Source organism: Channa argus, chromosome 3, assembly GCF_033026475.1.
Source record: "Channa argus isolate prfri chromosome 3, Channa argus male v1.0, whole genome shotgun sequence".
NCBI classification, from domain to species: Eukaryota; Metazoa; Chordata; class Actinopteri; order Anabantiformes; family Channidae; genus Channa; species Channa argus.
The window spans coordinates 13,318,815-13,331,711 of NC_090199.1; the positions used below are offsets into that span (position 1 = coordinate 13,318,815).

The 12,897-nt window shown below is 38.7% G+C and overlaps 1 protein-coding gene across 2 annotated transcripts; it reads right to left on the reverse strand.

Moving 5' to 3' along the window:
• Positions 1 to 24: 24 nt before the first annotated feature.
• On the reverse strand, positions 25 to 12,085 carry acer2 (alkaline ceramidase 2). Of its 2 annotated transcripts, XM_067496832.1 has the most exons (7): positions 11,575 to 12,085; positions 11,113 to 11,227; positions 9,550 to 9,691; positions 8,871 to 9,008; positions 4,633 to 4,770; positions 3,999 to 4,176; positions 25 to 1,182 (listed from the first exon to the last, which is right to left on the reverse strand). In XM_067496832.1, the coding sequence occupies exons 1-7, from the start codon at positions 11,686 to 11,688 to the stop codon at positions 1,132 to 1,134; spliced, it is 876 nt and encodes a 291-aa protein (XP_067352933.1). In that variant the 5' UTR covers positions 11,689 to 12,085; the 3' UTR covers positions 25 to 1,131. The 2 variants fall into 2 exon arrangements, with proteins under 2 accessions (XP_067352933.1, XP_067352934.1); XM_067496833.1 differs by having other exon boundaries at positions 25 to 4,176; positions 11,575 to 12,084.
• Between the last annotated feature and the right edge of the window lie 812 nt (positions 12,086 to 12,897).

Genomic DNA, 12,897 nt, shown 5'->3' on the forward strand with positions numbered 1-12,897 from the left:
CACCCTGATATATATATATATATATTTTAGGCTTGGCAATTGTTTTAGCATCTAATAATAGACATCCTCCTGTGTCTCCGCGGACAAATGGCGCAGATGAGCCGCAGAGGAGCGTTTTATCCGTCCGTGTCTCTCCACAGAGGACAGTTTATTCCAATACACACCTCCAACAGGATAACGGAAAAATAAAGCCACTCTACAGCCGATGGTCTTCTGTCTGACCCATAATATAGACATGGCTGTTATTTCATTGACATGTGGGGGGACCAATCAGAGTCCTCGGTATTCAGAAGAGGCGGGACTTCCTCCAGCCGAGGGATCCTCATATGACCATGAGTATAATTTCTGCATCTCGGACTAATGAATTAGACTTTTAATGTAATATATGACTATTAGATGAAAGCTTATTACACCCATATGTCTATGGAGACCCAAGTATCTGGTAGGTTGGCAGTTCTCATGTACATCATCCAGGTAAAGCTCACACACACACACACACAATCTGCTGTGGCGGGGTTAATGCTGCTTTCTGGTGTTCATTTGAGCACATTTTAAAAAATGTTTATAGTTAAAACGGAGGTTCGTTGGTGTTCTCAGTGCCGATATATAAAATAATTTTGCCCCCTAGTGGTAAAAAAATGTCATTTGAATCACAGTGTATCTGAGACCAAATACTGTTTAATAAACAGCTATAAAATCCTGGATTACACATGAATCATATTTCTGATGTATGATACTGTGTGTGATGTGATAAAAAAGCGCCATTGGTATTTTGGAATATTGGCTTGGTTTATTGCATAAAATAAAATACAATTATAAAGGTCTATTCTATTACAAAAAATTGTTTACAAAACAGGATAAATTATCAAAATAAATAGTCTGTGCAGTTTTTCTGTATAGTTGTTCCAAGAAGAAAAAAGAGATTTACAAACACATTTACATCCATACAAAAATAACTCTTTGTTATGAGATCATAATCATACCTTTTGCCAAGACACAAATCGTGATACAGAAGGCAGTGTAAAAAACAGGCTGTTCTGTTCACACAGATCTGATGCTTCATACAAACATCCCACCATATCACACGTCGGATATACATCATATAACATGATTTGCAGCACAATCTAAGTATTATCTGGCACTACTTTGTTCACCTTGCCAATACGGTCTCCAAAGTTTTACCTGAAGATGCAATAAAAAAAGAAAGTTTGTTTTAATGTTTGACAATGCAAACATAAATTATGCAATATCAAAATATTTCCCTTCCTATTTGCTTCAATTTTAGCTGCAAGTCATATAAAAAAATACTTCTTTTGGATTCAACAAAATACTTCATGGTGTTAATAAAAAAATACTTGTCATCATGGGTCTTCATTTCACCACCTAATTACAAGCAATTGTTTTAGCTGTTTGTTTTACTACAGGCCTCCATAGCAAGACATGAGTAGAATTATATTAGTTACACAGTTTGTCCAACAATAAGGTAAAAAGGTTTAGTTGATCTTTGTCTTTGAAGGTTAGTGTTTTACTTTGCAACACACAAACACAAACACTTTTTCCCTCTACACACAGGGTCTCTATTCATCTGTTGTCCAACTAACTCAGATAGATTAGTTTTAGTTTTAGAGGTCATAAAATCTAATCTGACTCACAGATTTACCTGTTGTGAGCTACACATCACATCTAATTATGCTTTCATGTAATCAATACACTATTAGAGCAAACCATTTCTAAGAATGCAAATCAATAATGTCACACACTTTTAAAGACACAATGCACCATCAACTTCCTTTATAATTCCTTATCCTATCTGATTAAAGCTTTTTTTTGGGCAATGTTTACATGTTTTTTTTCGGTGACATTTAGCACAAAGTTTAAAATACTGAGTCTGGAATAAATAACCCTGAAGGGCAGTTTAAGAGTGCAGAAGTCTGGGTCTTGAAAGCTGTACATTAGCGAGTACATTTTTAAGTAAATGGTGATAATTATGTTATTCTGAAATAATGTGCACTCAGACAAAGACTTTAAGAGCCATTGTACAAAATCTGTAATTATTTCACTTAACTATTAAACATATTTTGAAACATTTGGTTTTTACATTCTGCTTTGTTTTCTTTGGGATTTGGCCAATATCAAAGGGTACATATACAACCTATACAATGTGAATGATACATTTCTCCCTGGAATTTAACTGCATATTAAATGGTTCCTTAATAAAATATACACAGGAATACAATAAACACATTTCTCGTCTACTATCTTGAACGTTTCTGATTTTTCATTGAACTTTCTGTCAAAGCAGAGGACATGTATGACAGCAGGAATCCATTATGCATTTTTAAACACATAAGGCTTTGTGTGAAATACATTTTCTTAACACTACAATATGATGTAATATCATACTATGAACCAGCCTGTTGTTGATTCATTTAGTTTAAATCAATTACGGATTAATAACAGCTAATGAACCCAGTACTTTATTGTTTCTAAACATGGTTTTAAAACGGCCAGACAGCACCTATGAGATGGTATAGTTATGTTTATAAAGGCAATATCATGCTTCTTAATAATGAGGTTTTCTGAGTCACTATAAAACATACAAAATCTTCTCTCTAAGACAAAGATGTCTTAATAATACTAATACTTTCACTCTTGAGGAGATTACATAATGCCTCCAGCAAAGCCTGAGAATGTGCTTGGTACACTGTAAAGGTTTCTTGGTGCTGATATTGTGTTTGAAAAGACACTCTGCCTTTGAAGCTCTCATCTACCTGCTACACCGCATCTATAACCACCAGGACAAACCCGGGGGGGGACGGGGTCTGTAAGGATTATGTTCTTTGACTTCTCCAGTGCTTTTAACGCAATCCAGCCTGTCCTGTTTTGGGGGTGGGGGGGTGGGGGTGGGGATTTAAGAGCAGGCTCATTGACCCCCCCATGATTGCCTGGATTTTGGACAACCTCACTGAATGAACCCAGTATGTCCATCTGAAGAACAGTTTGTCTGACACTGTGACCTGCAGCACAGCTGCTCCCCAAGGGACAGTCCCATCTCCCCTTCTTTTCACCCTAATTACCTGACTTCAGGTACAACTCAGAGTCCTGCCACTTTTTTTTTTCTGATGACTCTGCGGTTGTTGGAGGTGGAGAGCTCACGGAGTATCAATCAGTGGTGGACAGTTTTGTTAACAGGTGTGAGCACAATCATCTCCAGCTCCACATCAGTAAAACAAAGGAACTGCTGGTGGACAGTCTGGGACTACATTCAATCCTCTTTCCATATGGGGAGAGGGGGTGAAGGTAGTTTCGGGGTACAAATACCTGAGTGTCCACCTGGATAATAACTGGACTGGTCAGTTAATGCAGCATCAACATACAGGAAGAAACAGAGCAGGCTGTATTGACTAAGGAGACCAAGGTCCTTCAAGGTCCTTTTATGAGTTCGTGGTAGCCAGCTCCATCTTCTATGTTGTGGTTTGCTGGACCCTCTGCATGTTGTGGCTGAGAGAAGAATGTTGTCTAACCTCCTCTCAATCCTGGACAATCCCTCCCACCCACTCCACTGCGTGCTGGCTGCACAGAGGAACACTTTCAGCCAGTGGCCATTAAACTGTTCCACTCATCCCCCTCATGTAAAAAGCAGGGGGGCTAAATGGTCAAAATGGACAAGTAGTATTGTTATTTTATTTACATTGACTCCTCTAGCGTTTTTTTTTTCCTACTCATTGATCAGCGGTTTGTACTTGTTTCTTGTCTTTATTTGGTTGAAATCTTTTCCTTTCCTTTCATTTCTACTGTTCATGTGGAGAGCAGCTATAACAGTGCAACACAATTTGCCCATGGGCTCAATAAAGTTGTTCTAATCTTGAATCATCTGGTGTGGATAGCACCAGTGAACCCATCCCAACCCACAGATGTGGTGATGTATGCGGTTGTCACATTGCTTGAATGCATCCTGTTGAAAAGCTTAGCAGCAGACTCAGGGTACTTTAAGTCACCTTGACAGTAGATTTCTTGTGGATAAACAGGAATGAGACATAGGGCACACCAATAAAAGCCCAATTCTCATTGGGCCAGAACATGATGACGGGTCCTCGCTCAGGGGCCTCAGTCGCAACATCAAAGTAGGCGAAGCAAACACAACCCAAGTAGGATGCCAGGCAAATAAGGATGTGCCTGTAAGAGTTGAAAGAGTTTGAATGAGCCAGACTGTGGTGAAACAGTTATATCTACATTCCATTCTAACAACTGCTACTGGTAAAAAATCTCTTTCTTAGCATTTTTTCCCTTAATTTAAATGTTTGCAAGTTCAATTTCTTAAAACAATCCCACCAGTCCCAAAGCAGTAAGAACATTCCTTCAGTATTGTTGTCAATCTTCAGTATTTATGTAATTCTTGCTTTATCCATATTTGATTTATCCATATTTTACCAGTGTCAAATATATATAGATCCATATTTTTTGGAAATATCTTAAACGTAGCTAAACACTTCACATCACCTGACTGTATTGGCAGGCTTATTCAAATTTTCAAAAAACAAAAGCAATTGAATAGCATGAATTTAAATAATAACCTTTAAAATTTTCAATAGTTTTTTTTTCCTGAGTTTTCTGAGTAGGCTTTGAGCTTACCAAGCACAGTGTAAGTAGGGAAAGTTGACAGAAGACCACATTTCGCAGAATATCCTGTCACTGATCCAGCAAAGCAGTGCCAACGCCCACCACATCCCTGAGATCAGGCCCAGCTTCAACACACGTGGGTTTTCACACCTGCAGTGATCAAATGTGTACAACTGTGAAAACACACGTATACAAACACCACTGGAAAACAACCACAAACAGACTTGCATGTAACCTCTTACTTACATATAATAATTTATTCTTACATATTTATTTAACTCATCTGTATTATTAAATAATTATCAATCAACACCATTATACTCGTGACACACAGTACATAGACTAGATTTTGTACATTTTGTGATTATATCAACTGCTTAGTTTTATAGAGAAAAATACATGAATATAAAATCCACAAGATATGTCATTTGATGCTCTGAAATAGACTGGTGACCTGTTCAGGGTGTACCCGACCTCTTGCAGAGTGACAGCTGGGATCGACGACACCCTGCCCTCGTGACCCTTAACAGGATAAGCGGTTTACATAACAGATACATGGATGAGTGCCACCTCATTTGAAATAAATCTATCAAATATGCACTTGGTGGTTTCCAACAATGTGTCACCATTTAGGTTTTAACAGGCGAAATGTTTTTCTCTTTGCATACCAGCAGATAATCATCCCTTATGCTGTGTGTTTCGGTCTCCAATAACATTAACAACTAATGTCCATTTAGCTTAGCTTCAGCTTATCGCTAAATGTGTCATTTTTGTCCTGGGCAGGTAGTGTACAGTAGGTTTTTTTTAGTTTTTTCATTTAAACAGCTGCCTGAAATGACCAAAAAACACCAAAGGTACGGACCAGTAAGTGTTCATACTCGAGAAAGTATTAGAATCTGTTTCTCTACACTCCCGTCTAGTCGCCGACACACCACTGACCTACAGATACATGAGCTAAGAAAGAGTGCTGTTGATGAACTATTCTTAGTCTTGGCTTCCTTAGAGATAGCAAAGTGCTGAGTGCCAAAACAAAGACAGGGACAAGGAAGGCTGAGTAAACAGTGTTGACGATGCAGATGAGTGGTCACCGTGACAGTTTGTCACCTTCCCTTAAGACAGCGCATTTGATGAAGTCATAGCATTTTACACTTGGAACTTTGGATCACCAATGTTCCAAGGTGAAAGGAATGTTGGGATGACACAAACTTGTTCCAGAAAGAGCAACAACACAGTAAAATACATGATAAACAACAAACACCCCTCAGCTGCAGATGTCATGGGAAGTTTTAAGCGCTAGAAGAATTAAAGGAGCAACCCTGGGAAAAAAAGCCTAAGTATTACAAACATGTTAGTAACCACTTGCCTATTTACACATCAACAGTATATAATAAACATAATAAGCCACTTGGAGCTGCCTTTCTGGCCACCCAAAATTCACTCATTGATCTCAACCAACTCCTAAGAAAAATATTTGGCTTATTGGCTTGGTTCAAGTCACTAACCTTCAAAGTTGAACAGCTAATGGACTGGGAACTTATTACAAGACATTTTGCTCGCTGCAGTGTGGAAACAAGCAAACCGAGTGCAAAATGTCATGCTGGAAACCAAAAACAATCAGCTAAAAGCGGCTAAAAGTCTTGGGGGAAACTGCAGAATCAAGTGGTTATTTAGACATCTCTGACATTATTGAATGACATATCCATTGTTGATAAAGATGTCCCAAGCCATTTCCAAGCATCAGGCATATTACAATGAAGTTCTATCTGCTAAAATAAAGCAGTTCCAAAATGGATCCTCTCTTTAGCAAACCATGCTGTATGTATTGTCTGTGGTGCATTGCTGTTCTCCTTAATGATAGTCCAGCACTACACTTTGACCATTCCTCTGCATACACAAGTGAAAAGTAAACTGTGTGAATGCAAAAACACAAAAACACACCCTTCAAACCTAAGTCTAAACCAGCTAAGCTCAGCCCTTCACGTGCTGCCATAAGTCAACCAACAATGCTTCCTGCTAACAGGCACTGGCAAAACGATCACTACTGAGCAAAGATATCTGGAAGTTTGTGAGTATCAGTCAAACAAAGGCTTGTAAGAAAAACACACTATTTGAGACCAAGATTTCTTCTTGGATGTAGAGTTTGACTGTTAGAGGCAAAGATAAGGAAGGGCCGGTCTGCCTGTCTTTCTGGGGTGTGGACCTCGAGGGAACAGAAAGGAAGAGGCTCCACAGGATCAGCGACCTTCTAAAAGAAAACACTGACACAGTAGTGTTTTATGAACTGGAGTAAACGGTGCAATGGCATGTTTGATGTCTGTGTCAGGCTAATTATAAACTAAACTAAAAAAAACGTAGTGGGCATATCTGAAACTAAAACCAGGACACTGGTTTGTACAATTAAACGGAAAGTATGCATTAAATGTTTTAAAGATTTTGTTTTTGGGCACTGGAACACTCATTATTATATGGTATGCAACTTAAGTCCATTAGACACTCGTAAAAATACATGATTACTTTTGAAAAGACATTTTATCCGTAATACACTTTGCTCCCTACAGACAAATTGTTAAGACCTAGTTTGTTTTTTGATCATACCAGTCCTTTATGAATAACTCAGTTATTATTACGCAACTATGACAGGTAACATTGAATTAACATTCCCAGTTGACGTCATATTTGTAAGGATATCCTATATACAGGCACATATTGTTTTTGTCCAACTGGAAGTGACTTGAATAGATGCCAATGGTCACACTGTAAAAGAAAAAGCAAACAACATCAACAAAATAGCTGGAGGGCAGCAGACCTTCATCCAGAGCAACAGGAATTCTCTCAAACAGAACAAAAGCAAGCAACTTCGACAGATGACTGGCACTGGGAGTAATGTCAGGAATTACAAACATGTTTAACAATGGATGACTTAGGGTTACAAGACCGACGGAGGCGAGTAATGGTTGTGGGAAACGGAAGCAACAGAGCATGGCTCCACATTACTGTGACTGGGGAAGACACACACACACACACACACACACACACACACACACACACACACACACACACACACACAGAGTAAATGAATGAATTGATTCGTGTTTTCAGGAACATTCTTTTATATAATTAAACTCAGAATAGACAAAAGTACAAAAGGTCAGAAGTGACAGACTTCAGAAACTGCATCTTAATATTTAAAACAATAATAACAAAAGTAGGTCATTTTAAACTTCGACTAGTATTACGTTTACTCATTTCATCTCTACAGATTGTATGACCTGTGGTGTGTAGCAGAAACTAATTATAAACGAACATAAAGTAATAGCTGTTGCGTAGTTGACCAAACCAACATACAAAGCTAAGGCCGCCTTGCAAATCACAATAAGAGGGTTAATATGAGATCAAATCAAATATGCTCAACATTAAATCAAACAGGGGGACAAAATGCTGTTTACAGAGAAGACCTCACAAACTCTATGCCGATGATATTTCTAGTACCTGATTTTTGTTAATGGTGTATTCGGATTTTGTACATCACTCCTTGGAAGCTAGCTAGTGGTGGAACTCAGCTAGGACTTTCTGGTAGATATAGGAATAACTGGTGGAAACCAGTTTTGGAAAATAAACATCAGCCCTAATCCAGCAGCACAATGATAAATTAACCACAGTAGAATAATAGTAGAAAAAAACAGTATATTAAATATACGAATTTCTTATAGACATAACCTTTCTGCAGCCTAAGTCAATGCAAAGCATGTAAAATTAGAAGTCGGTGGTTTTGTTTCTCGCATGGATTGTGTCGATTTTAATAAATGAGACTGTTCTGGTTTGGAGGGGCCTGGTGGATCAGATGTAGAGCATTGGTATGGGATGCAGAAAGCCGCAGGTTAGAATCCCACCCCACCACTTGTGGCCCCGCCCAGACACCAAGGGCCACCTTAAAATGGGAGGGTAGTGTCAGCAAGGGCATCCAGCCTAAAAGCTCATGCCAAATCAATGTGTGGAACATGTTCCACTGTGGTGACCCCTGAAGGAAATCTTTTGTTATCTTGCACTTGTTTGACGTCATTTTTCCCTCATGTTATAACTTATTGAGTCAAATGCCATCAATCTGTGGAGTTTTTAGTTCAAGGATTCTAGTATGTAAATATTACAAACTTTATAATCCACTGAGTGAGTGAGATGCCCATTTAAGCATTCTGGACTGTAAAATGAGGTATGATGATCCTAGATCAGGACTACACAAACATTTGACTAACCTTTTAAGCTCAGTAATGAGCAGTGCAGTGCAGGGGATCCCCAGAGTCATGAGGGACAGCGAGTTGACAACAGGTTTAACAAAGGCCAGTGCAGTTGTGATCCCTGACAAGATCCCGATGACCACTTTGAACCTTGACCTAGTTAGAGAAGCAAAACAATTTAGAAAAGCAGACTCCATACAAATGTAACCCTGTATGAAGGGCATTGTGAAATACTAGAAGAATGTTAGGATAACTTAGAAGACGCACTTTAACACACTGATTCAGATAAAAAACAAGCATCACTATGCTACAGAAGTGTGAGAAAATCTAAGGGACAGCATGAAGTGAAAGACCAGCCATGATCACTCTTTGACAATGGAAAGAGAAGTACAGACATGTGATGCAGCATTTACTGCTGTCAGCTATTTCAGACAGGCCTATAATTAAACAGGGGTGCCATGGCAGTGAACATTTCACATGACAAACCAACAGTAAGCTCCTACAGATGAAACCTGCTGAACACAAATACAGCAAAACAACCTGAAATAAATATTACAAGTGATGTTTGCCTACAGAGAAAACCAAAGGTCTTCAGCTGTCCATCTAAAGTTCAAGTAAAAATCTGCATTCATGTGAGCATATCCAAAACAACCCTGTCCTGATATTTTTCCTGCATACTGCATTTATTTTAACATACCGATCTCTCCTGAAGATCCTGGGTAGATATCTCTTGGGGAACCACATAGCAATGGCACACATGAGCACCCATAGGATGGCCAGCTCATCCAGCATTTGGCCAAGGAAGCTCAGGGTAGCATGAAAATATGTGGATCCAATACCTGAGAGACAAAGACATAGAAACACACAAATGTTTGTCAGAAGATAAATGTCATCTAGAATCATTCGGGGTGCTAATGAGACAAGAAATATGAGGACTTCCAAACATTGTTTGAAAATAAAAGTAAATTAAAGACACTACTTTTATTGCTGCTGCCAAACAGAGGTTAAGTTATACTAGGAGCAAAAAACTCCATAATGTGTGTATTATGTCCTGTATACAGGTGGCATATCCCCATTTTCTTTTACTAATTAGGATGGTGATGAAAATAATGAAAAGATTGATCGGAACAAACATGTCTCAGAACAATGTAAAATAGATGGACATGTCACTGACATCATGGATGTGAGGGACAGGACAGACTGTTTATCATCTACAAAAGCAGCTTAGTAAGCCAACACGCACAGCAGAAATGCCTGCTGTTTCAAGCAGAGAGACACAATGGAAAGTCAATCTCAAACCCAGTTAGTTGAAATGTAGCTTTACTGTTACTGTACGTTTTTAAAAGCTGTGGAGGGATGGAACAATTAGTGCCCCTTTGTTATCACGCTCCAACAGGGCTTCTGTTATCTGCATAATCTGTTTTCATAACAGCCGCAGCAGGAGAGTCCTACATTTCAACAAACTTCTTATCTGAAAGGCAATGCTGCTCCCAGTCCGTGCTTCCTAATTATGACGAGCTGTCAGTGTACTCCAACATCACTGGCAATCAAAAGTATACATACATATCTGGCAAGTATAACTTTCTCATAGGAAGATAGCGCTAACAATTATTTAACCAGGAGAATTATTGTTTATGTAATTTCTTTCCAGCAAAAATGACAAATATTCATAACACTCAGGGTGACTAACTATGTCAAACAAATCCTATTGAAATCCAACTCAGTTGTTTTCCCCCGTCATCCACTAAGGACAGCTCTTAGGAGCGGAGGGGAGGTCTGTCAGGTTATCACTGCTGACTGCGCATCACCACTAAAGCAACACAGCATTTTAATCTCCATAGTACTGTGCTACCATTTTGTTTTTGTTTTTTTTACTATAGTACCTCTAACTATCTGAATACTTTGACAAAACACCTAACGCCCTTGACACAACCTATGAATCAAAGTCTCTAAATGTTTTTCTGATGGTGTGAAATGCTTCACAACAGCCTGAGGGCTAAATAAAAAGCTTAATGCTGCTGGTGCAGTGTAGTGCAGCCTCACAAGTCAACATACACAAGTCAGAAATACCCATGTAAAAAAAATACACAAAATACTTAATAGTGTAACATTTTTGTCACAAAGTATAAGATATACATGCAAGTCTCTCCACATTATTAGTTTTGATGTGGTTTGTTGTGTATGTAAAGTTAAATTGAGCTGATGAAGATGATACAACAGAAGGCTGAAGGGGTACAGCATTGTGTGACAGACAACTTACCAACCACAACTAGAAGACTCCATATGAGGTAAATCCCGCTGTTGAAATGTGTTGCATACTGGCGGAACAACCACATTAATATGGGCGGTAAAACAAAGAACAAAACGTTGCTGATCTGCAATGGTAAACAAAAAGAAAAACCATGAGCACAAACGTTCACACCTCAACTGATCGTGCAGCTAAATATAACATGATTGACAAAGTTGGCCAGTGCGCGGAGCTCAGTCTCGTTTTGCAAACAACTGAAATGAAAAAAAAGGACATTTTGAAACCTGAAGCTAAAAGTAAGTCTCATAGTAAATATAACGGTGACTGCTAGCTATAGTTAACCTGAGGTCGATATTAAAAGCTATGGCAAAGCAAAGCCAGAAGAGCTGCGGCTCAGCCGTGACTGTAAACAAAACTCTTGTTATGCAAAAGAAGAAACGTGTTAGCCACAAGTACACCGACTTTCAAACCCACCGTGTTGTAGAATTCAGCGATGCTGGGGTAAATCAGGTAATTGCCTTCACACCAGTCGACCTCTGAGCTTCCAGCCTGCAACTGGTCCCAAAAAATCAGATTAACGTTACTCATGTCTGGACTAGTTCAGTCGGATGGACCGTGCAGAGCACGCAACACTCAGCTTCACCCGTCAGCTTCGAGACAAAAAACACAGCCGAGAAAAGTCCCCCGTGGGCTCTATGACCAAACGCTAAACGTCAGAGCTCAAGACCTGAAGCGTTACTCTTCACAACACAAAGTGGACATATCCTTAAAGCCTCTGATCGTCGTGACGCTGCGCTCAGTATTCTGACAGCTGCTGCGTCAAAGGTGAAATCGCTTCAAGAGGATTCGCTCCTGTCTCCTTCCTTCTTCGCTTTGAGTCCGGAATTACTGTCCCATTTCCCCATGAAGACTAAATGTGGATTTAAAAGAAGGACACAAGACAGGGGAAGTGATTTATATAAAATATAACCCAATGTAAAATTATGTATACAAAAAAATAATAAATGTTATTACGTACTTGAATTCAATCATTCTTTACATTTGGGGCAAGGCCCTCCACAGTGCATGTGTGGAATAGCTGTAGGGTCAATACCGGCCTTTCATATAACATTAGTGATTATTCTTAAAAGATTTGCCATTGTTTGTTTGGCCTATTTCTTCATTTTGGATTGCTGCAGTCAGTTTTTGTTTTTGCCGAAGTGGAATGATAATTATCTAACAAACCACGGCTCCGTTTTATGTACTCTTTGGCACCCCCTGGCGCATGCTCAGTGAAACAGTTTCTGATCACGCACATATGGATTGCAACCGTTACTTTAAAAAATTCAATTTGTAGTAGTGTTTTTTTTAAACATCTAACAAATAATTATGCAACTATGACAAAAATTCTGAAACATAATAATAAATCAGCAGCTTATTTGACAAATTACTTCTACACGACTTCCGGGATGTAAGGGTTTTTATATAAAACATACATTTTAACAATACTTGTAAAATAACAGAAAAGCTACATTTCTTCTATCAAGTTATTTTATATTTGTGTTACAGGTTATTTAAGTGATGTATCTTTTGGATTAATCGTCTTGATCTTGAATCTAATGCAGTTCGGTTGTTGGAATAAGTGTCTCTGTGAGCATTGAAGTGGTAGCAAAATGTGTACAAAAATACAACATTGTAAAGATGCCTTATTGCCATTGTCATTTAAGTACAGACATATAATCAACAATATATGGGTCTACTTAAGCTATGATATCAAAAGTTATAGTACTCACTCTGAAGTGTATGTGGCTCTAGTGA